This window comes from Cyanistes caeruleus, chromosome 2 (genome assembly GCF_971803275.1).
Source record: "Cyanistes caeruleus chromosome 2, bCyaCae1.hap1.1, whole genome shotgun sequence".
Classification (NCBI taxonomy): Eukaryota; Metazoa; Chordata; class Aves; order Passeriformes; family Paridae; genus Cyanistes; species Cyanistes caeruleus.
In genome coordinates this window covers 93,885,840-93,909,945 of record NC_141702.1, presented here as the reverse complement: position 1 = coordinate 93,909,945, position 24,106 = coordinate 93,885,840, and the positions used below count along the sequence as shown (strand labels likewise).

The window sequence follows — 24,106 nt, the reverse complement described above, 5'->3', positions numbered from 1 at the left end:
TGTATACAAAATAGAACAACATAAAACATGTTTGGAAAAAATTGTTTTATACGCACTTATCTGCCTGTATGGTTTGACTTCACTTCCAATTCTTCAGTTTATTGCACAGAGAGGAGGAGGTGGGTCAAACACATGTTTCTGACTGTGCAACCTCAGCTGTAACACTACTAGCCCCAGGTCATACAGTCTGGAGTGAGATATGCGGGGACATTTCTGTTAATTCTCCCTGTTTCAGTGGACCTTACTCAGTATGTCCCAAAGCCCCTCATGGACACAAGTGTTTGGAATATCCTTCTCATTACTGAAAACTACAGATATCTTAATAATGAAGTTCTAGAAGACTTCTGCCATTCATGTTCTGTACTCAATTTGCCTTCTGAGCTTTGCCTTTGAGTGCTGAGAAAAACAGAGGCATTGGCAGTGGTAGTCACAAGACTTTGAGAGTAGCATTTGTTCTCAGGGCTCTTGATGCCTCAACTTGTTCCTCCTTCTATGTGCCTAAATACAACATTATTCTGACGTACCCTGCCCATTTGTATCTACACCTGAAGGGCTGGATTAAAGGCAGACAGTCTTTTCCAGTTAAGTAGAGCTAATTTCAATGTTTTCTAGGATGCTAACTCAATGTAATTGTGTTTCTAAAGAGTGTTATGCGCATACAGACTAAGAGGAGTGGTTGGTTGGAAAACATGCAGTTTTCGAAGCTCTGCATAGGTTGTCTAGAACAATTCAGTACTGGGTATCATATTAATCCCAAGGAAATTTCCTCAAGCAATTATCTAATTAGGCAGAGTTTTCTCTCTCCCTTTCCCCCCTTCTATCCCATCTCTACCACCACCCTAGCTGTCATCTCATTTGTAACCACCACCCAAGAGGCATATATGATGAGAAGGTCTCCAGCCAAGTCTCCCACTGGTTATATACAAACGACAGATTTGAAACTCATTACAAAATTCCTTCATTCCTACATTCCTAAGACAGCCCAAAATACTCAACCCTATTATGTGAAATCTGCTTTCTGATGTGAAGATGAAAAAGCTGTTCAGCTCGCAGAAACTGCTGAACAAATTGTTTGGAAATTCTATATGCATATGCTAATATACTCACTCTGCTTAGGTGGAGGTGCTCCCTGTAGCACCGTTGATTATCGGATTATCTAGAAGACATTGCATTTTTAATTTAGCTCCATTTTTTATAAGCTGTGCTAATAAAATCTGCACCCCATGGAAACCCCCTGCTCATTAGCTATTAACCACCCTCAGGCAGCACAAGTCTGTTTACATTACAAATAAAAGATAAAATATGCTCATTGCCAGCTTCCCCCTTCCCGAGGGACACTTGTCATGAATCTATCCTGCAAAACTATCTCTTCACTACTCTCCCCTGACTTCCCCTTGCCCCAGGACACTTTGCCTTCATTTATCTCTTTCGGACTTAACAAACCACTACAACTACCTTAGATCAATTTCTCAAATCACAGTTTAATTATTTAGAAGGAAGTGAGCTTTTGCTCTCCATTAAAACAACAATCTCTACCCCCAAGGAACAGCATTAAATCATTGTTTAATCCTTATTACTGCCTTAGGCCTCCCTTGGTACTGCACTGTTGTTGAAACTTCATTTCAATATTTACCACTTAGATCACTTAAGGGCTGTCAGCTTTAATAAAATTTTATCAATTGGATACTTATATTATTCAGAGTTTCATAAAAATAACAAGACCTGTCTTGGTATTTCACTCATATATGGGCTAATTCCTTTGACTGCTAAGGGATTTCATTTTATTAGCATTTAAACATAATATGTGTGATTTTTTAAACCGATATATATTGCATGAAGTTAGTAAACAACAACATACTCAGTTACATGAATTTTAATAATGTACCACTAAGTTTACAACTGCAATATACACAAATAAACAAACAAGGCATATATCACTGTGCAGCCTCCTAAAAAGCCTGATCTTTAAAGAGATTTGTCTATCTCAAATCTTCTCTGCAGTGTATATACTAGTGACAACTCTCTATGTAGGTATGCAATAAAGATATCCCACATTCTTGGTTTCCAGAGACTTTTGCTGTCAAAGAACATGTTAAGATTTCCCATATTAATTAAACAAAGCAAAATTTGACAGGAAATATACCAGCTCAGTCACTAGGCTGGTACACAATATTACTAGGCTGGTATACAATATTACTTCATATTCCCCTCTCAAACCAGAAGAGTGAATGACAACATATCTGAGAAAGGCATTTCCAGAGTTATTTAGCTGTACTAATTCAAGTCAGATAATTTCTGTGTACTACTCCAACTCCTTGGTCAAGAGAGGTTTCTGGAATTATCCAGCTACAACTACAGCCCAAGCACTTCCAAAATTTCTCTGGTAAGTGTAGTTTGTTGCTGCATCATTACTAATACCATGACCTGTTTAAACCTAGAAGCTAGTTACTGGCATCTCAGGTCTGCAATAGGCTCCTCTGATACCAAAAATCTGTAAGATAGCTCCTGCTTTGGACACGTACTACTGGCAGATTAAGTGCTTTGTTTTTCAGATGACTGACTTTTTATAAAGACTTCTCAGACACAACTTCTTTATCATATGGTAGAACTGTATTCTTTCTGTTAAAAAAAGGGACAATGTTTTCCCCAAGTGGATGTGAATTTATACTTTAGAGGCAAGGATACTACACTTTACATTAAGAATGATTAATGCATTTCAAGTCTGAGAAATTTGCACAAAAGGGATAACAAATATGTCAAATACATCAGTGAAAAGGGCAAAAAATCTACATGCTTTTAAAAAAGACTTTTTTTTAAAATAAGGATTATAGACCAACTCACATTCATAGGACTATCCATGTCTACTCATTCTGCCTTTGCCTTTGAGAAAACAAGTCTCATTCCACACTTGACATTTCCTTTTAGGCTTATATTAGGCTTATATCTCCTTATCATTGTGACCATCACTCTCTTAGTCCTATTTTTAATAGGGTCTCTTCTAGCAGCAGACTTTTTTTTTCTTCGGTTTTCAATGTATGACATTCATCAAATATATTTTGAAAATATCAAACAATTTGTTTCTTGCAGATAATTTTGGCTCTTCCATAGTTTTAAACCTCTCTCACTACAGAGCTTAAGTCCTTATAGAATCTAGGTAAAACTATGAAAACAAAAAGAAAAGGTAAAGGACTTAGAAGATCTTGGTTCAATTTAAATAATTAGTCATACACTGAGGGTGCTGAGTGTGAACATGTAACTTATTTAGAGGTCTGAATGGTGTTAAGTCACTCTTGGATATAGGATTCTCAACAGCTTTCCTATATGTAATCAGAAATAATTACTCAGAAATTGCATGAAAGTGGACCAGACTGAATAGAAAAAATATCCTCTGGAATAATAACAGGTACTGCATTTTAAATTGAGACTTGGTCACCCTGCTTTAAGCTGTATCCACTTTGGAACACACACTAAAGTGCCAAAGTCAACTGACTGCTTGCAAATCCTCTAACACTACTTAGCTCCTGTGAGCAAGGCTGGATTATCGTATTAAAAGTGATGAGAAAACTACAGTCAAACAGAAAACAAAGAACTACTCCAAACTGTCTTCAAAGTCAGTATTGTTTCCAAAAAAAGCTTTGTCAGTGTGACCATGAGCTGATATACACATATTCCCTACACTCAAGTGTGCAGACCTTCAGTATCTTGCCAAAAATGGTGACTGCAATTTTAAGAATGATAAGGAAACAGTACTTGGAAAACTTCACTAGTTTAACTTAGATAGTAGGGTGACTTAACACCTGTTGCACTGTATTAGGAACAGTGAAGTGACAGCACAGACTCTCTAGCTTTAGTTGCAAAAGAGAGCAAGTTTTATTTTTCTAGATTTTTTTAATAGATGGTTCCGAGCAGGTCCAAAAAGGTAAAACTCTCATTGGTCATCAAACCAACACATCACCATCAATGGACAATTAGGAACACCACTTCTTGACCGTTTCTTGCAAGAAAACAAGGCGACAAACAACACCTGCAAAGGTTGTTTTCCTTCTCTAAGCACTGTTTGGATTCCTCATTATGATTTCTCAGGCCAGAGTAAGTTGTGTACCTGACTTTCCCCCAGGCTCAAGCTAGTGCCTGAAGCCTAAAAATCTCTTATTTGACCACTGTCAGTCCCCACAACCACCCATGATCATTTACAAAAGGAAGTCACAGCTGCACCATTCCTTCTGATGTTGGTGGAAACTCTTCCATCAGCTTCAGCTGGAGTCAGGTTGCATCTATAAATTGTTTGGATGTTTATTATCATTTATTTTAATGGCAGCAGTAAGGAAAAGGCTTGAGTTGTAGATCAGGACCCTCAACATACTCAAACAAATTCAATGAAAAGTCAAAAATCTTCCAGTCTACAAATAAGCCATAACAAGGCAACTGAGGGCCACAGCTGAGAATGGTGTTATACACAGTGGTGGCAGTAATCTGACTGCCTGGGGCTTGATTATAACTAAAAGACACCAAGAAAGCCTTAATTTTAAGTGGGGCCTAGTAATTAACATTGAAGTTGAAAGAGTAGTAAAGCAGGGAGCATGACAATTAAACGTGCCTGAGAATGTAAATATATGGATACGAAGTACAGAGTGAATGTTGCCAATTTTCAAGTCAATTTTCCTAGTGAAAGCTCTAGTGGGGCAGACAAAAGACAGAGCTTATAAAAGAACCTGTTTGCAACCTTAGCCACAGTCTTGACCACAGCTCCATAATAAAATTACTAGTATATTAAGCATGTGAATGTCGGGTGATACAGAAAAGAAGATGGGGCCCCCATAGCTGGCTGGCAAGCCAACTGTTAGTTTAATTAAAAGCAGATGGTTTTCAAGAACGAATAGGTGCAACTTGCTCTTTTATGCAAGTCACGCTCAATTCACAATCATTTTTTTAGATGTACACCTTCAGCACAGGAGTTCATGTGGCCTAAATTGAATGTAATAATCCAGATGGGAGTATAGCAATTCTGCATTCTTTCAACTGGAGGGTCATGTTACGCAGCCCTCCCATTTAAAAGCATATAAAAACTCAAGCTATTTAGCGTGCAGCTGAGAGTGCGTGGGCTTTAATCTTTACATTATCCATATGAACACATTTTCTATTTTTGTTTATTGTGCCACACAAACCGAATTGCTGTTGCATAGAACCAGCAATCCCTAAAGGGCAACAAATAACCTCAGGCTTTGGTAACGTCAAGTCTCACTTTTTGGTCATCAGTTCTAACTTAACCCAGGTCAACCATAGCCAAAACCTGTCACCAGCTGGTGGTGTATGTAAAGCCCATGGTCTGAATGCACCTGCACATATAAAATGAAGACAAAGAAATGCCCACAAAGAGGAGCATGATCAGTTGGCTGAACTGCACTATAAGCAGGGAAATTGAACTGTACCCATGTCTAAGGAGCATCGTTCTAGACATATGGATTGAAAAGCTGCCCTTTTAATTCATTAAAATTTTAATTAGTTGGTAAAGCATTTCAGCAACTTCCAAACTCAGCCCCTTACTAAAGAGCAAAGATCCACCAAATGTCACTGAGTGGTGACCTTAATTCATCAAGTACTACTTTCTTATGAGGATATGTGAATTTTAAAGCACTTTTTAATAATGTCATATGAAATCTACTTGATGAATTGATAGGTTTTAAGAAATGTCTTCATAAGGATAAGTGGAAACCTGGATAATCTTTCCTGTTTTCTGGCCTCCCACTTTCCATTTTATCCTCTTGAGCTAGATTGAAATATGGCAAATTGCATGAGCTGTTACCTTACGGACTTTCTTACTCACAGAATGCATCTTTTGTTACATATGGAGGTGTTAATCCTCAGGTAATCAAAAGCTGAATTTGTTCATAATGAAGGTGAAAGTCTCCCTGGTTTATGTTCCTGCTGAGCCATATAGGTTTTTTTGTTTTATTTTATTCAAAGAACTATGGGGTGTTAACAACTTCTACAATAAATCAAATAAAAGTAATATAAAACAAGGTCTACCAGTAGCTCCATCCTGGGTTTTGCTTGCACAAGGAAAGGCAGCTTGGCATCATCACAGGCACATTGCTAAACACTGAAGTATAAAAGAAGCACAGAAACTTTCATCCTTGTGCCTCCTGAGCCTTGCCTTCTTGTCAAATTATACCTAACCAAACAAATGTGTTAATTTAGCCATTTTCCATGACAAAAAGCCACACAGCCCTGGAAAGAGAGTTCAAGACTCCAATCCAAAATAATGCAAATGCAAATCCAAAATGCAATCCAAAAATAGTTTACCTGCGGTATGACTCCTGCTTCACATGTCCTGCATGTCTGTGAATCAATTCAAACTTATGACTGATTAAAACAGTCCCAAACAGATACTGTTCATTCAAATTTTTGTTCAAAGTAGATGATGATTTTATATGCTCATAACTTTATGTTCATCAGCTCCACATATAATTATTAAAAAGATCAAAGTTAACCAGTGCTGCTGTCCCTTACAGATTTATTATTTTTACCTGAAAATAATAAATTCTATAATTTTAATAAAGCTTGCACATAACATTTTTTTTCCCCCAGCACTCATTCAAGGATGGAAATCTTGAAGCCATACAGATGGAAATTTGAGATACACAGAAAGTGGCTGAGCCCACCAAAGTCACCCAGGAAGGAGTTTGAGACTCTTCAGTAGAATCTCTACCTCACCACTTCCTCAACTTGGAAATACTTTCTACTCTTTTTACAGTTAGCACTGCACCATTGACTCTCCAGGCCATGAGTTCATGGGGTTCACCCACTGACTTTCAATGGATTAGTTAAATTTCTTTTTCATTTTCATTCCTCTTGAAAGGAAACTGATCATGAACAAACAAAATAATATAGTACAATTTCTGCTGCATGTGGAAACAGCAGAAATGCACAGTGCTCTTACTGTTCAATCAATAGTAATCAGCAATGCAAAGATGCAAAATAATGCCTGTAAAGTAATGTCTCCCTTTGGACACCCATTTTCAATAACAAAAACAGGAAATTCTACATTCATGTTCAGATCTGCAGAAACAATCCTTCAATCATTGTAGGCATCAGATTTCCAAATTTTAAAAGAATGAGATACACAGTACACAACTAAGGACTCTAGCCAGTGACTCACATTTGAACAGTTACACCATGAAGATAGTTCTATATTTCCCCAAGAAAGAAATGTTCTGTTTGGATCAGTCTGCATTTAAAAGGCAGGTGATAATCAAATCCAAATCAAATTTTGTATTATAAAGTGATCAGAATAAAACAAGGGAAAGATAAACCAAAATGCACAACCCAAAATCTGTTTATGTTATTTGGAGACACTGTGGATTTGTCAGTTACTGCAGAAGAATTTTATGAAGATATAATTAAACTCCAAAATCAAATTACTTTTCCCCCTCTCATTATATATAGGCTGCTTTATAACAAGGCATATTAGGAATACTTGCCTTACTTGTATGAGAAAAAAAAAAATCCTGTTTACTTTTATTATCAAGCATCGTAGTAAGAACACCAGCCTGTAAGTGCCACACCACTTTTTAAAGAAACTGATTGCAAGCCACTTTCAATATTTCTTCTGTTTTTAATTTAATACCCTCAGAGATACATAATTGGGCTGGAAGGGAGAGTATTCACTGAAGTCATGAATTTGCTGTATAAATACAAACAAGAAGGAAAGCTAATACAGTAAGGGACTGTGGGATTAATTTTGAAATTGTCTGATTAGTGGATTGCTGCCCGTCAATAATTGCCTTAGATGTTCCCAAGGCCCCATCTTTATTGGAGTCTGGCAAGTGCATCTGCCCACAGATTCCGTCAATCAGGCCTTGCAGCTGGGAGGGTCTTCAGAGAGAACACAATTGTAAGTCTGCTGGGGCGAGTAGTTAGACAAAGCAATATATACCAGGCATGATGAACAGTCAGCCTCTGTTCCATTGATAACATTCTACTTGTTCATTGGTATAAGCTCCTTCAAGAATTATTTTCACAGAGTACTGTTTGAATTACTTTGAATGAAATAATAACAAAGGTGTTTCTGGAGGATACAGCAAGAACATTACACACACTTAAATTACACAGTAAACTTGAGCCTCTTACCTCTCCCTTTTTAAAATTTTTGCATCTGAGATGATCTTTACTCCCTTAGGATGCTATTAAGAGAAATATGGAAGTATGCGACACTGGCATTTTGCAAGTGCTAAAGCCACTGGGTGGATAAAAGAAAATTTTAGAAAATCATTCAGAGAATCTGAAGTACATGTTGCTGCACTGGTTTTGCATCAGTTGACATTTGGTGAGGGAAGAAGCCACCCATGGAAATTATTTTTCTGAGACGCTGCTAAGAGATTCCTCTGTGCCTAGCAAAAACCAATAGTTGGCTAGCTCTGAGAATTGGTAACCTATTAAAACTTTAAAAGCTAGATCCGCCTCTGTGAGATTCACATTTTTAAAGATGGGCAAACCTGGGAAATCTCTCTCTTGCTTCCGGCCTTGAAGGCATAACTGGGCACCGGTGGGTGCCCACCGCAGCCTGGCGGGGCCGGGCCCCACTGGCGGCTGGGTGGGGGACGGGAGGCCGTGGGGCCCTGGCCAAGGCTGGGCCAAGCCGTGGCTCTCGCTGTCCCTAAGCCCTGCCCTGCTGCCGGCCCGCGCTGCGCTGGGGTCCGCCGGGCCGCAGGAGCGGCTCGGGGCCGGGCCAGGCCCTTCCGTCACGGCCTGCGCGGCCTGGCGGGGCCGGGCCCCAGCGGCTGCCGGGCAGGGGGAGGGGAAGCCATCAGGCTGCGGCTGAAATTGTAGGAAGCAGGGGCCGGAGAGCAGCGGTGTGACCGGGGTGTCCACCACTGTTCTGGCCGGGCCCCCTGAGGTCTTGGTACAGCACCCAGCACGGCCCCAAAGAACTTCCATTGTAAGCAGCTCCGGCCGTGGCCTGGCAGAGATGATAACAACTACCCGCAGGCCTGGGCAAGATACTAACTCTTTCACTGCACAAATGGAACTTGCAAAACATTGATCCTCTCTTGAGTGAGAGAAAAGGACAGAGTGAAGACATGTAGAGAAACAACATGAAGACATAAGGTGAGTAAAGAAAGAATCAAGTCCCAAATGGAAAGAGAATGAGGAGATGCCTTAGTCTTGGGCTGGAATTCTTTTGTTACGGCCATGAAGATAGACTGTGATACACCAGGATATCCCCTTTGATTAATGAAAAAAGTATGAGGGGATAGTGTGTTCAAACCGTAGACATGACCAGAGGCATCCATAATGAAGCCAAGCAGAAGCTGAAGTAGCTGTGATCCCATGAGAAGCTTGAACAGAGAGAGAGAGATGAAAGTGATGAAGACCCTTTGCCCCCAGGGAAAGAAGAAGACCTCTGTTCCCAGAGATTAAGATAAGAGATAGATGAAGAGAACCTTTGCTTTTGAACAGCTCATCCTTAAAATAGTACCCCATAAGTTTAACATAGCCCATAAACACAGCTGTGGGAAGGCTGCATGAGATGGGAGGGACTAAACGACCGCAGATTTTCTGGGCAGCTGCCATCCATGGAAATTAAAGTCACAAGAGGACTGTTTCTTGTGGAGAAGTCTCCATAGCATATTGAGAGAAACTCCTCTCCCTACAAGAACTAATGAAAGACTATTGTCGCACTATATTAGGAACAGCAATAAGCATGACACTGACTCCCTTAGCTTCATTGTCTAAGAGAGCAAAGTTTATTATTCTTAATCTTCTTTTAGGTTCGAGGGTCCGAGAGGTAAAACTCTGATTGGTCATTAAAGCAACACATCCAACATCATTGGTTAAGTGGAACACCATCCCTTGATTAAACAACACCTGCAGATTGTTGGCCTTTACCAAGGACTGTTTGGATTCTTTTTAATGCTTTCTCAGGCCAGAATGAGAAGCCTGTGTGACTTAGTTTCCCACAGGCTCTGTTCCCTACTTAGTTCTTGCATTTAGCACCTATGGACTATTCTAGAGGTGGTAACTGATTGAAAACCCCAAGTTTTGTTTCTACTTTGTCAGTGGGAAAGAGGTTGTAAGGAGGGGAGAAGTGTTCTGAAGGTTTTATTCTCATTCTTATTATTCTTTTAGTTCTGTTAATAAAGTTTTCTTTATACTTTTTAGTATTTGAGCCTGCTTTGCTCTCCTCCTAATTCCTATCTCACAGCAGGAAATGAGTAAATAATTCTAGTAGGTGCACTGGTGATTTTAGCCAGCGCTAAACCCACTACTATTATTTGGTGTGTTGGCCAGGAAACTCAAATTGGCGAACCTAAACCACTACAGCTGCCAAGGTGCACCTTCATTTAAATAATTCTTCAAATAAGTAATTTCCATGAATATTTCTAAGTAAAACAAAACCTAAAAAATTGTCTCTATTTTCCAGTAGAAAACTACGAACCTCTTATCCTCAACCAAATGAAACACTAAAAAATATTAATTGGCCTGTTGGTCTGTAGAGTGAAGTTCTTCTGACCAAAACCATCCTATTTCTAAGATCACAAGAAAACATTTTTTAAAACTCTGTATAGCTTGTCCATTCCTAGGCATATCTACGTCTGTCCAGCCAGCATTTAGCCAGAAATATACATAATAGGTTCATTGATGAGCACAGTTTACAAACACAAATAAAATAATGGAACAAAGATACCATATTTATATTTTTGCTCTGCAATGAATGTATTAGACATTCATTTTCAGCTACACTTTTATGTTTTTGTAGTCATAAAAATAGAAAGGAGCTCCTGGAATGCTGTAATTGCTTACATGTAAAACAAAGTTAACAAAGTCTGTCTCCATTTTATTATGTCCAGTAAAGCTTCAGTTTGAAATGCAGACCAACAACATTAATGTTGTAATCAACACTAATTTTACAACCCACATCATTAGCTTCTGTGGACAAGGGAGCTGATACTCCCAAAACATCATCTGTACAGAGACTCACCACTTTCGTGTAAAGTCCATTTGAACAGTCACCATCCTGTTTGGGTCCAACTGAAATCTCAGTTCACTTATAGTGGGCCTATGTTTGGTTGGAGGTTTCCCCCATTTCTTTCTTTTTTATACACAGGGTACAATTTTTAGCTTCTGTTGGGTAACATTACCAAAAGGGTTTTAAACAGGGACACACTAATCTTACAAAAAGGATCCTGTACTGACTGTGATAGATAGAATCAGATTAAGCTCACTGGAACTGACTCAGGACTGCTGTCCTACCTTCCGCTCTTACACAGTCTTTAGTCTCTTGTTTAAAGAGCAATCCAGGAAAGGACAGATACTAGAAATCTCTGGAAAAAGACTTTTCTTCATGCTGCAAGGGGGCTGGAGAAAATATAATTTATCCTTATTCTTGACTTTGTAGTTATGCATGCTATGGAGAGGCACTAAGCCATTGTCTTGTCTCACATGAGGTTGTCACATAACACTTATTTTGTAGAAACCATGCCTGGTTTCATGCAGAAGATGGACACTCCTCTGATCCTTTATTAACTTTTCCCACATTTGAAGATCATACAATATCACGAAGTTCTCCTTGAATAGAGAGTAAGTCTGTGGAGTACTATGCCGTCACACACATTTGGGAAATGTTGTAGTATTTCTCACAACAAACTCAGATACAAGTTACACTGAAAGGACACAGAACATAGGCTGAAATAATGAAATTCTACTTACATTTGAAAACAAAGCTTTGCAGCACTCTAATTTACCTAGATGTAATTGAATAACTCACTGCAGATCAGCATTAGGAAAAAAACCCAAAAAGACAAGAAAAAAGAAGACTGGCAAAGAGAAATTTTGATAAACCAGTGATATTCTGGTTCAACAAAGACAGGAAGATTTGAGGAAGCCGCTCCTCTCTCAATTGAAAAAACTTTCAGAAGGTTTTAACTTCGGGCAACCTTGCTTTTGGAGATGCAATGAACCTCCAATCTCATAGGTGGGAATTTTGTTACTGTCGTTTTGCTGGTCTCTAAAAAGGGCCAGATTGTCACACAAATGACACTACTAGTTCCCAAAAAAACACACTACTGCAACTTGATCCAAGTGAGAAGCTTAATACTCTGAAATATGGAAAACAACTGTGCCAAAGACTGTCAAGGCTTTCTACTGCCAAGGCAGACATCTTTATTTCTTGTCATTTTGAATGACACAAAAATATTTTTATAAGCTTTATGAATGACACAAAATTTGAAATTCACTTGATAAGCTTTGCCAACCCTCCTTTTCCATGAAGAGTGACCACCTATCATCAGACACAAAAAAAACCAAGACTTCATCAACAGCAAACGCTGGACAATGCTCCTTTCAGCTCTTATGTTATGACTAATTTTGTGTCCCAGAAAACACAAAGCCTCATAAAACACACTGAAGATTAACATGTCTGGGCTACTTTGGACCAATTCTAAACTGAACAGTATAAGAGACAACACCTTGAGAACAGGCTCAAATTTAAAACTGAGTAACTATATCAGACACAGAGCACACCAGGAAGGATTGTATTTCAGGTAAGCAAAGAGGCTAACAAGCATGTGCTTACATAAAAAAGTTAATCATCAGTACAGAACATAAATCACTGAGGCTGCATGCTCTTGGAAAAGAATTCTACCCAGTATACAAATAGCTGGATTTTCTGCTATTTTCAGCTTTTGACTGGCTCTGCATCTACCCCCCCATGCACTAAATATAGCCACACAGTCATTTCAAGGGATTGAAGAAAGCTATGACGAAACAGTCTTTCAAGGACACTTCCTGCTGCGTATAAATGATAAAAATTCTGTTGGTTCCCCCTGCCATACGTCAATGGGCAATGCATATGTCACACATGACTGCAGCTGCACTCTCTCAGCCAGAAGTGCTGAAGAAGGACTGATCTATTTCTAATAAACTAGCTAGAAACAGCAACACCGGCAAATGAGAAGCAAATCAATTAAGAGCATATACTTAGTGTTTCTCCCTCTTGAAGCCAATTAGTTCCATACTACTCTTTAGTTACAATATGCATTGATATGAGATATGCAATTTCCATTAGCTTTAACAAATAGTTACGCTTATTTTTTACCTTCATGGGAGGTACAGGAAGCAGGAGACAACCAGGCTCAGATTCCACTACTACTACATTACCATTACATTACTACCATTTGCATTTCATCATCTTAATTTCATTCCCATAAGACCACTTACATCTTGCAGGATGTTCTTCCCCAAATCCCTCCATTTCCTGCCCCTCCCTCTCCTCATCACACAAGAAAGCAGTCACAGTGCCAATATACAGCCTCTGGTATGTGGCAGTTTCTGCTCTCTGCCAAGATATTCCACACATTTAATTCTGAGGTGAAAGTACTTTCCTAAGATTTCACTTCTATTCAGTCTTTGTAAATGACCCTCAAGCATAACAGTTCCTCTCATGACATTATTTCCACATGCCTCATTGTTAGTCACATCCAAAGAATTCTCTGCTTGACCACAAATAAAGGCAGTCTTTCCTAGAAATAGGACTGTCATTGAGATATGAGAATGCAAAATTCCAGCTTAGCTGATTGCATACTGGAAACACTTTTAATTTAATAACGTACAAATGTAGTAGGATAAATGGATCTGTAAGATAAAGAGAAAATAACACTCCGGTAAACTTTTCTGAGGTGCTGGTCTCCTGATTACTGCTTAAAGACAACGCCTCAACAACTAAAAGCCTGGACTCAACCAGACTGAATAAAGCCAAAAAAGTCATGGGGATCCTCAGTTTACTAAATGCTCCTTTCTCTATTGTTTCTTCTGGAGAACAAGAGAGGGAAACAAAAATTTCTAATAATATCAACTGGACTGCTGTGTTGAACAAGCCTTAGTGTTTTTCAGTTCTGGATGTCAAATAAGGTAGAAGGTCTAACTAGTGAAACAAGGTGCAAAGCAATCAATTTCAAACATGTCTCAGCTCCTAATCAGGGACAGAGAGCACGTAAGATGAGATTTGAGTGCTTTACTCAGAACTTCTGCCTAAATTTCTCAGTGGGATGACTTATCCTGATCTGGACACAGCCACAAGTTCTCTCTCACTTTCAAAGCATGGAGAATCTCTTAGGATTCTTGATGCAGCTAGAACATACTCGCAGGAGACTTAACAGTTATAAAAACAGCATGAAACCAAACAGACTTGATTAAAAGCAGCAATACCCACTGTAGAAGCTCACACAGAAGCAATACTCCTGCACTGGTCCCTTCCAGACCGAAGAATTTTGTCATTTCCAAGTTGCAGAGTTTTGCTATTTCCAGCTTGCAGAAGCTGTATTAAAGCCTGTGGCGCAATACATATACTTATTATTTTCTGTTCAACTCCAGGTGTCTACAAATTGTCATCAGTTGCTGTTATGACTTATATCCATCTGAAAAAATGCCCAACCAAAATTCTAATGTGGATTATATAGTCAGCTCCTAGAAATACCTGTCAATAAGCAGTGATCTCCAACAGCCTCCTGGCAGGAGGTACCTGTAGCTAGCACAGTTACAACAGCCACCAGAGGGACCATTTAGAGACTCAAGTGGAAACAGGCAACTTAAGTTCTCTATAAACTAGTCACTAAGGTTTGCTGTGGGAAACAGACACATCATCTACTTGTGAAGCTTTATAGAGTATGGATTCAAAAGGATTTCTCAAAATGAAACACTTCTAAACAGAGTTTCTACATGCCCATGAGGCAGGTGAGGAAATGTTGGGACTGGTAAACAGAGGTGCTCTCAAACCTTTAGGTGATCTCAAATGGGAAGGAGTGGAATTACTGACTTGCTTTACATAGCCCTGGAGACACACGAGCCCCCTCACAGCTCTTTTGAAACCTTGAACAGAAGGGAGACACATGGACTGGCATTACCAGCTTATTCCTTCCACTGTCTTCCAGTGTTGATAGTCTTGAAGATGGATGTCCTTAAGCAGAGCTAAGTAGGTAGATAAATTTCCCTCAGAAAGTCTAGAAAAGCAAGGTGCTATTCAGGCTGAACTGAGAACTCACTCAGCACTCACTTCACAGTGGGTAAGGCTCCTTATAGAAAGCTCTGAAATTAGGCAAATATGATTCATGTTTGGTTTGTAGCTTCCAGGCATAGAGTTTCTAAGTCTATTTGTTGTTAAATAAATACAGACACCAAGTTCAAGACGCACTACCACAAAGCTGTTAGATTATTTGTTCTCCTGAATTATGCATTACTTTCCCATGGTATGCAGTTTTTCTAACACAAGAACCCCACAAAGCCCAAATTCCAGCATGTCTATAGGCCATATGGACCAGCTTCTCCAAACGTCTGCTCCTCATGGAAATTCTATTTGTTTTCCTATTGATTTTATTATGTTTAACAGCATACTAAATCATTCCTGAGGTTGACATGTTTCTGGAAAATTGATATATGCTGCCTAAAATTGCCTGAGGCAGGAATAAAACTAAAACAAATGGCTTCTTTTAAACTCTTGTTTTGCATTACTACAACCAGGCACACAAGTGCTATCTTGCTTAGTAGAATTCTTCTGCTTTGTGTAATATCTAAAGCACAGGAAATCTTTAGAAGCTCTTTTTTACTGGTCTGCATATCAGGGGAAGGTGATTGCAAAATACCAGACTATTTGAGTGAGGGTGGACTAAAAAGCAGGACTGTCATTCATGATCAATGGGCTGGATTTTTTCTCTAGGGAAAGGTGGAACTACACTACAAGGTGTGTAGATGCCTTGGAATCTAGAGTGTAAGGCAAAAGTAGAATTTTTAGTGAGACTTAGAGACTTGTATTTAATTCTTCTGAGAAAATGTACTTTGAAGCAATTAACTAAGATCAAGAGGAAGCAGGGGTTTGTTTGTTTGTTCAAAATTTTGAAGGCATCACCATTAAGAGTACTAAATTTGTTTCAAAGATTGGGCAGCATTGCAAATGGGAAAAAGCATCCATCCAGAAAAAAATAAATAAATCATGTCTTGGTTCAGAAACTAAAGGAGGAGATGAATTACAGAAAACAATTTTGATGCTTTGTCAGAAATCTGAACACCACAAGAATTCAAGATCAAAATTGAGAATCAAATTAAGAAGAAATAATTTCTGAATCTCCAAAGATCTGACAAAACCTGAGAAGTTCATATGTATGCATATTAATCCTTGTTAGACTCTCACTGGGCTGTTTTAACACTGCTGTGTTCTGGCAAAAAAAAAAAATTGCAATGGAAAAATATTTTTGTGGGAAGTAGTTAAGGCATTGCACTAGCTGAAAAATTAATGGGATTACATTTGCAGAGCTGCAGACATTTAAGACATATGACATGAAGTCATATACTTCCCATTTGGTGTGGTAAAGAAATCTGGAGATAGACATGATATTCTCCTACAGTCCCTGTGATGACAAGATAAGCTGCTGAGTTTCACTACAGAGAAAGCAAACTACTTATGAGTATGTACACTGAATTGTGGGTCAGTCCTCTGAGTGGGCAAAATGCCTCCTGTGAATTAACCGTGAGAAAAATAGTCTCAGGATATCTTGCATTTAGAGAATTTCATGATAATCCAAGAGACATACAGAAAAATGCAAAAGGTGCTCAATCCTCACAGTATTATGGATTTAAAAAATCAATTTCAGTAACAAACAAAATACCACAGAAAGAGAAAATACTCTTTGTATTATTCACTAAATTGAGCTTCAGGAAATCAAGTTTATCTCCTCCTTAGAGAAGGCCAAGCAAATCCAGTCAATTTTCTAAGTGCTTAGATACTGCAGAGATCATATATAAAGTTTAACACAACTTACATTGTTCTAATTATGGACATACTGCTGTAAGTGAATGTATCACCCACAGGAAAAAAAAAAAAATCAACTTCTTTGCTTTGCATCTCTGTTTTCCAAGACAGTTTGTAATTTCAGAACAACAAAATCTACCTTGCAGAAGTATTACAAGAAAAATTTCCAAAGGCCTGAAAAACATGATTCCAAGCTGTGCTGACTTTAATGTAACAGAAAATGGTTGTCTTTTCTTCAGTGGACAAATGCAATGAAGCTAGTAAGATCTATCTTCCTCTTTTCCATCTGCTAAATGATTCTTTAAACTCCAAAATACACTGACTACAGCTGGCTCATAATTTTGAAAACTAAAGCACAGAGCTGGGAGATTGAACCATGCTAAGCTTTTCCTAACTCATGCATAGACACTGTGCCAGCAGGTACTAGGACATTTGTACTTAGAAACCTTGTCATTGAAGATGTTTGACACTTGCTATAGTATATCTGCACTCGTCTGTTGCAGAACAGAGCTTTTGACAACTCACAGGCAAGTCTGATGACTGCAAAGGAATAAATGTCCAACACACCAAAACCTCCCTGGAAAGACTACATACATACATCTGTTGTTGCTAGAGACTAATCTTCCATTACCTGTCCTTTGCAAACTTGGCTCAAGAGGTAAATCCTTTGAAACTCCACCAAAATACCACAAAACCAAGAAGTCTCTAGTTAGAAAAAACAAACCTCCTGTGCTAGGCACTCCTAGCAGGAAACAGTGAGCATTCGAAGTGTTAGTGATTAAGCATGTGCTGGAAAAAAAGACAACTAGGACTGTTGAACCACTTGTAAAAGCAGTACACTGAGAAAAGATGGACAGAAATGTTTTTATTTTGCAGAAATATAGAACAAAACAAATGTCTTTTGACACCTTTGAGCAAGGTTCCTTAAACTGCAAGGTACATCCAACTGTGTTAATCCATGATAACTGAAAAAGCAGAAATGAAACAGGTAAACAGATCTCCTAATAATGTTGGTTAAATAAACTAAAGATAACTATTTCTGAACCATCAATAGTTTCAGCAGATGCTTTTTCCTCAATCTGCTTTTGATACAACATTATTATCACTCAAAGATAACTCTTTTCCTACCACTAGGAGCCCTCTTTTAGACTGTCAACCAGAAAATAGGCAAACTAACTGTTTTCTGGGAGAGGAACTATAGATGTGTCTGCTCTTGCTGTACTAACTGAAGATTAAGACAGCAAATCTTGCACAGACAACAGATAAGAGATCTGACAGCCCACTGGAACTTCATTTGCTCTGCAGACAAAACAACATTTTTGGAGGTAATCCAAAAAACTGTTCAAAACAATTATTAACAGAAAGGATTCAAGAAATGTGGTAAAACTGTTAAATTTAAAATTAAAAACAAACAAAAAGAAAGGTGCTGAGGGTTTCAAAATGTGTTCATTTTCAACATTCATTAAATGCCTGAGTCTCCGTAACCTTGCTGACATTACTTATCCTTTAAAGTCAAGGCTCAGTTACTGAAATCCCTCTCACAAAACACGAATAAGATCCAACGTTATCCTCAGTCGAGGAATATCAACATTAAGCACTTTAACTTCCACTCTTTCACCAGGACCTAGGCCCAGGCTTCTTCTCTTCTTCACTTTAGAGAGTTTTGCTTCTGTTATGTTTTGCACTGGAATCAAACCTGATTTTCCCACACCAATATCAACAAAAACTCCAAATGGTGTTGCATTTTCAACTTTTCCAGTCAAAACAGCACCAACACTTAGGTCTTCAAAGCAGACTATGCTTCTCTTGAAGTCAGGTTTATCAAAATCTGTTACAGGAAACAAGAAACACAAATAAGACTTTGGTGAAAAAGGGTTTCTAAGAGTTGTTTCCAGATTATTGTTTCTAATTAATAAGTCATCCCAAGGTAGCTTTTAGGTCCCAAATATTGCTTTCTGAACATTTTAAAATAAAGACCCATATGTGATAAAGAACTTGTTTCTTATATTTTGTGTATAATTTTTAAAAACTTTGATTACTGAAGTAGTATGGCAAATTTTGTGTTATGCAACTATCATAAGGGGATCAGAATTTATTTTGTATATTAGGCAGTGACTGAAAGATTCTTTACATTTTCTCAGATCTAGGGAGAATTAAAGAATCACTTGAGGTGACTCAAGCTACATCAATTAGACGTGAAATTCTATTCCTACAGAAATTTCTACATATTCACAGGAAAATTAATAACTCAGTTTCATCACATACTAAAAGAAAAGCCAGCAATGCACTGTTCTTAGGCTTGCTGTTTATCTGCACTGTGACATCATATGAGCTTCATCACAGTGCTGCTTTGTACCAACAACTTGAAAATCACATAGGTATGATCATAAGCACGCATCACACTGGGATGTTAATGTTCGCATTCTGCATTTAACAGCACAGATATATTTTTAAACTCTTATTTCCCTAACACTTTCTGCTTCTGCAGAAAACCCTTCTGAGCCATCTCAACAACTTCTCTTTCAATCTTTCCTATCATTGTTTGACCTTTCGAAGATATAATAAGGACTGAGATTTTCCACAAGGAACATCACCAAACCAGAATTGCAGTAATTTTTCTCTGTTTGCTTTTGAGAAATAAAATTCAGCCTGAACAAGTTTATAGCTCAAATGCACTGGAATTTAATCAGTCTGTGGATCTGTATTGGCTTTACATGGCAATGTTTTGGTAGGTCTGTGTGTGGGCTACTGTGAGTGGTGGCTTCTGCAGCTTTGCCTGTGTCCAATAGATCCACTGCTGTCCAAGGCTGAGCCCATTAACAATGGCGGTAAGTGCCTCTGGGATATTTTAAAAAGAAAAAAAAAAAAAAAATCCCTGTGCAACAGTAATTGCAGCCCAGGAGAGAGAAGTGAATATATGTAACATAAACAGCTCTGCAGACACCAAGGGAAGGAGGAGGAAGAGCTCCAGATACCAGAGCTGAGATTCCCCTGCAGCTCATGGAGAGCCCTACACCAGAACAGGTGGATGCCTGAAAGAAGGCTTTGACCCTGTGGGAAGCCCACACTAGAGCAGGCTTTCTGGCAGGACTTGTGACCTCATGAAGGAACAATGAAAGTCTGTTTCTAAAAGACTTCACTCCATGGAAGAGATCCATGCTGGAGCAATTCATGAAGAATGGCAGCCTGTGGGAATAACTCATGATGTAGAAATCCATACAGCTACATAAGGCTACTAGGCTGTCTTCTCTAGCCACAGAGTCTCTCTAAAGTAATACTGAATGTCCTAGATCAGCAGAATATGAGTATTTCCACTGAAGATTCTCTCTTTTGCTTTTATGTCTTGCTATGTTAATGGTCAGTCCTACTGTAATTTACATGTGAGACCACCAGAACAAACTGAGACATAGAAAACACATTTTCAAGATCAGTAGTGGGGAATATTTAAAAAATAAGGACAAAAAACATTAATGAACGATAAAAGGGGGACAGAAATATTAGTTTGGCTGTTTTTAAGCATATGTTTATTATTTGTTATTACAAGCCTGCATCTTTGCTATCTGCTTTTATCTCCCGCTCTAAGAGAATCCAGCTCTAAGTTGCATTACACAACAGCATCTCCAGATGTTATACTTCATCTTTCTTTTCCTCTACCTCAAACTGTTCAGTACCACTGCAGGTTTTAAATAGGGTAGGTCATGAGCCATGTGCTTCAGTGACACCGGTCTCTCAGAAACCAGGTCAATAAAAGAGCCGAACAACATACTCCACAGAACTTTATTGCTACTGTTTCACCTTGGTCTCAGAATTCCCCTACCTGATGAAGAGCCAATGCAGACTCAATCAGTAGAGAGTCAATGTATTGAAATTATTTAATTTGTTAATATCTAAACAACTCCCCTTCCTATGGCTGAAAATGCCATGATTTAAGACAGGATTCACACTCCTTACCTACAAAACTGAGAAGAAACATCTCACTGTGATATAGCCTTTACCTTGACTGAGAAAAGAAATGGAGTTACATGTCCATGAAAATCTACTACTGATTTTAGAAGAAGAAAATGTGCTGTTTTAAAAGTGATATGTAGAACAAGGAATCTTTGGAGATTACAACCCTCCAAACTGAGGTTTACCTGTTCGGATGTCATAGCCTTCAGGCTGAGTGAGACCATCAATGATCAGCTGCAGTGTGTGCACGGTGGTATTGAGCCTCTTAGCTGTGCCTTCCAGTCCTTCCTTTTGAATTACCACATTTACTTTTTGCTGCATATCTGATTTTCCTATGTCATTTGCATTTCCTCCAATGAGAGATAAAAACCTAGAAAGTTCAAGCAAAAATAGAAAGATTTGTAGCATCTTTTAGTGGGAACTGAACCTTTGTTCTATTATTTTTTCATTGATACATGAACAAAACTTCTGATAAAATATATGAACAGTTTCTCAAGTGCATGTCCTTGCAACTCATCACTGAGCTGACACATAAATGGAAATCTAGAGTCTATGTGTATACCTGTATCTTCTGGAACAGATTGCAAAACTAGAAGCAAAATAATAAAATGTAATTAAAATCTCTTCTCAGACCAATTATTCCATCTCACAGTGAAGCAGTTTCCTTATTACTGAAAGGTGTCTTTTACCATGAAAGCTCCCTAGAACTCAGTGAGAGTTTTATAACATTGTTATTGTAATTGTCACTCTCATTCAAATTAGAATGAATGACAATTTAGTAAAGCAACAATGAATATCCAAAATATTGAATTAATATGACGAATCTATAACCAAACTTAAGAAAAACATTGCATGAAATACTTCTCTTGTCTGTAAACTTCATGATTAAGAACAATTAGTTTTTCAGATACTATGTAATCATTAAGTCAAAGCAGTCACACGACACAAACATCCTTATCTTTCCTTATTGTCATGTTACATACACATTGCAGACTGAGACAAATTTGGACTGGTATCTAAAAAAGCTGAAAAGAAATTAAAAGAAATACTTCTAAATAATTATGTCATGACATGTGATCTCCGTCATGACCTGCATCTCACCATGAATAAACCTCATCTGCCCTGCTTTATCATGCTCCTTCTTTTTGGCAGGAAGCACAATTTTTTTTTTACACGTTCACCACCACAGCAGGCAGGTAGAATTATTGTTCCTGTACTCCAGAGTCTGAATAAACATTCCTTCCAAATTCCTCAAAGAGACTTCTCTTTCCTCTCCTTATCCTGCTTCACAACAGGTGTAAACTACAAGTCTCAAAAGAAGAGCTGACCAGCAGGTTCATGCCCTGAACTTAGTGGGGGACATTCCAGCTCTGTAAGAAAGCAAAAGCCCGTGGTACTTCAACCTCCTTTCCCCCCACAAAATACCTGCTGTGCTTTTATCAAAACCTGAGGCTAGTATTTCTTTTGTCAGGAGACCCAGAGGGGTTTCTGTTTTGTTTTGTTGTTTCCTATTTTCAACCCAAGGAACCAACTGAGATTTTTTCAGGTGGTGAGCAATAGAAGTTACATGGATTGAAACAAAAAAGTAGATTTATTTTTTTCAAAGTATAAATTGAAGAGATATAATTAAAGCAATATCTGATTTTCAGTAAATCACAAAATTTATATTTGAGCATAAGGGCAAAGCTTCACTTAAAAATGTCCATTAATTTTGCTAAAGGAGGACATCTGTTATAACTAGCTGTCAGAACTTCCACTTGACTGAATTCAAGTACAAGCATAGTGACTTAAGTGTACTGGTAGTTCACACAGAGATTTGCACTTAGTAGTGATAAATATAATTCTCACTAACTTTTTTAGTGCAGACACATCTTTCATGTGGCAATGTACAATGAAAATTAATAAGGATTCAGTGGATGATGTTGTTCTCCATATTTTCTGAATTTTGCTTTTACTGCATATTGACTTGTGACATCACTTTTTAAAGTAGCTTAAGGTGGTTTGGAAGAAAAGCATATAGCAAAACAGATGCAAAATGTTTTATAATATCATGTGAGGTTTTTTTTTTTTTCTGTTAAACGAACAAACCTCACCACTACTGTTCAAATATTTTGTCTAATAACAGATATGAAAAGCATCAGATATTCTGTGAAATGAAAGCACCTTCTTTTGTAAAGGAGCCCCAAAACTGATAATGCTCAAAATGAGCCCAGGCCCAGATGAAGTGCTTAGTGCTTCCCCCCAGACTACTGGGGGGCTGCTGGCTGCTAACACCGGACAATGCCCCACCAGAGCACTAGTGACAGACGGCAGCTGCCCCAGCTTTGACTGACGTGCCAGATGTAACATGACAAACCCGACCAGCCTTATGACTCAACCTTCTAAATAATGTATGCTTTACCATCCACCCCTATAAACAAGTATGCTGACATTCGTGTACTTGGCTTTATTTCACTTCAAATGGAAACTCAGCTTGAGTATGTCCAAATAACATTTTCTCACCATTAGGACTTAGGACTTTGCAGAAGCACATTGACTTTGTAAATTTAACACGGGGTGGGCTTCATAACCAATAAGTTCAACCACACAAAACAGCCACCAACATACATTAAAAAATGCCCTGTTACATACAAAGATGTCACACGTGTGGATAATGCAATCAGAATGAATGGTGTTACATGCGCATGGCTGGAAAGAAAACCAGCCCGAAACAGGACACAATCCAAGCGCCTGATCCTTCAAGCACAAGTCATGAAAGGCATTTTGCCCTCTGCTCCTTCCCCTGCAACAGCCTTCCTCTGGACACTGCAAAGGATTTATCTGAAATTAAAAAGGATTCCTCATCTGGGTAAGGGTGCTAGGTTTGGGTCCGATGTTATCAATTACAATTGTGTAAATAACTTATTAATGTGGTTACTACTCACAATAAAATTTTGGCTCCACCTGAAGATGATGCTTAAACACATGCCCAAGTCTATCTAAGTACATGAGAAGTCACACCGACTTCTACAGAATTTTAACGTTCTAAAAATCAGGCATTTTGTTAAGAATATTTCAGAATTGTGGGTTATATATCACAGGCAAAATAAAGCACTGTAACCAAGCCCTGCACAGATATATGCAGAGAAGAAATACTCTATAAGAAACAGTATTATTTCTATTTTGGAAATTCTCACTCTTTTTGAATAGGTTTTGTTAAAACCTATGTATTAAAGTATTTCCAAATTAAAGTAACTTCTTAGAGATTGCAGATGCAGTTAGTTTTAGAAATACTGTTGAATCTAATTATATATTTAATACATCATTTTTACTCAAATGAACACAGCCTGAGGGCACTTGGACTGAAAAAAAAATAAAAAA

The 24,106-nt window shown here is 38.3% G+C and overlaps 1 protein-coding gene and 1 long non-coding RNA gene across 10 annotated transcripts in view; both read right to left on the bottom strand.

Annotated features, from left to right (window-relative positions):
* The window catches only part of LOC111927599 (uncharacterized), a 46,444-nt gene extending 37,707 nt beyond the window's left edge, over window positions 1–8,737 (bottom strand). For both annotated transcript variants that reach the window (XR_015283632.1, XR_015283631.1), the window contains exon 1: window positions 8,131–8,737. This is a non-coding gene — a long non-coding RNA (uncharacterized LOC111927599). The remainder of the gene's footprint in view (window positions 1–8,130) is intronic.
* An 8,911-nt stretch (window positions 8,738–17,648) lies between these two features.
* The window catches only part of SRBD1 (S1 RNA binding domain 1), a 124,418-nt gene continuing 117,960 nt past the window's right edge, over window positions 17,649–24,106 (bottom strand). For all 8 annotated transcript variants that reach the window (XM_023924495.2, XM_023924494.2, XM_023924498.2 and 5 more), the window contains 2 exons: window positions 20,932–21,116; window positions 17,649–18,626 (listed from right to left, as the gene is read on the bottom strand). In XM_023924495.2, the coding sequence (XP_023780263.2) occupies window positions 18,337–18,626; window positions 20,932–21,116 (475 nt within the window). In that variant the 3' untranslated portion in view covers window positions 17,649–18,336. The remainder of the gene's footprint in view (window positions 18,627–20,931; window positions 21,117–24,106) is intronic.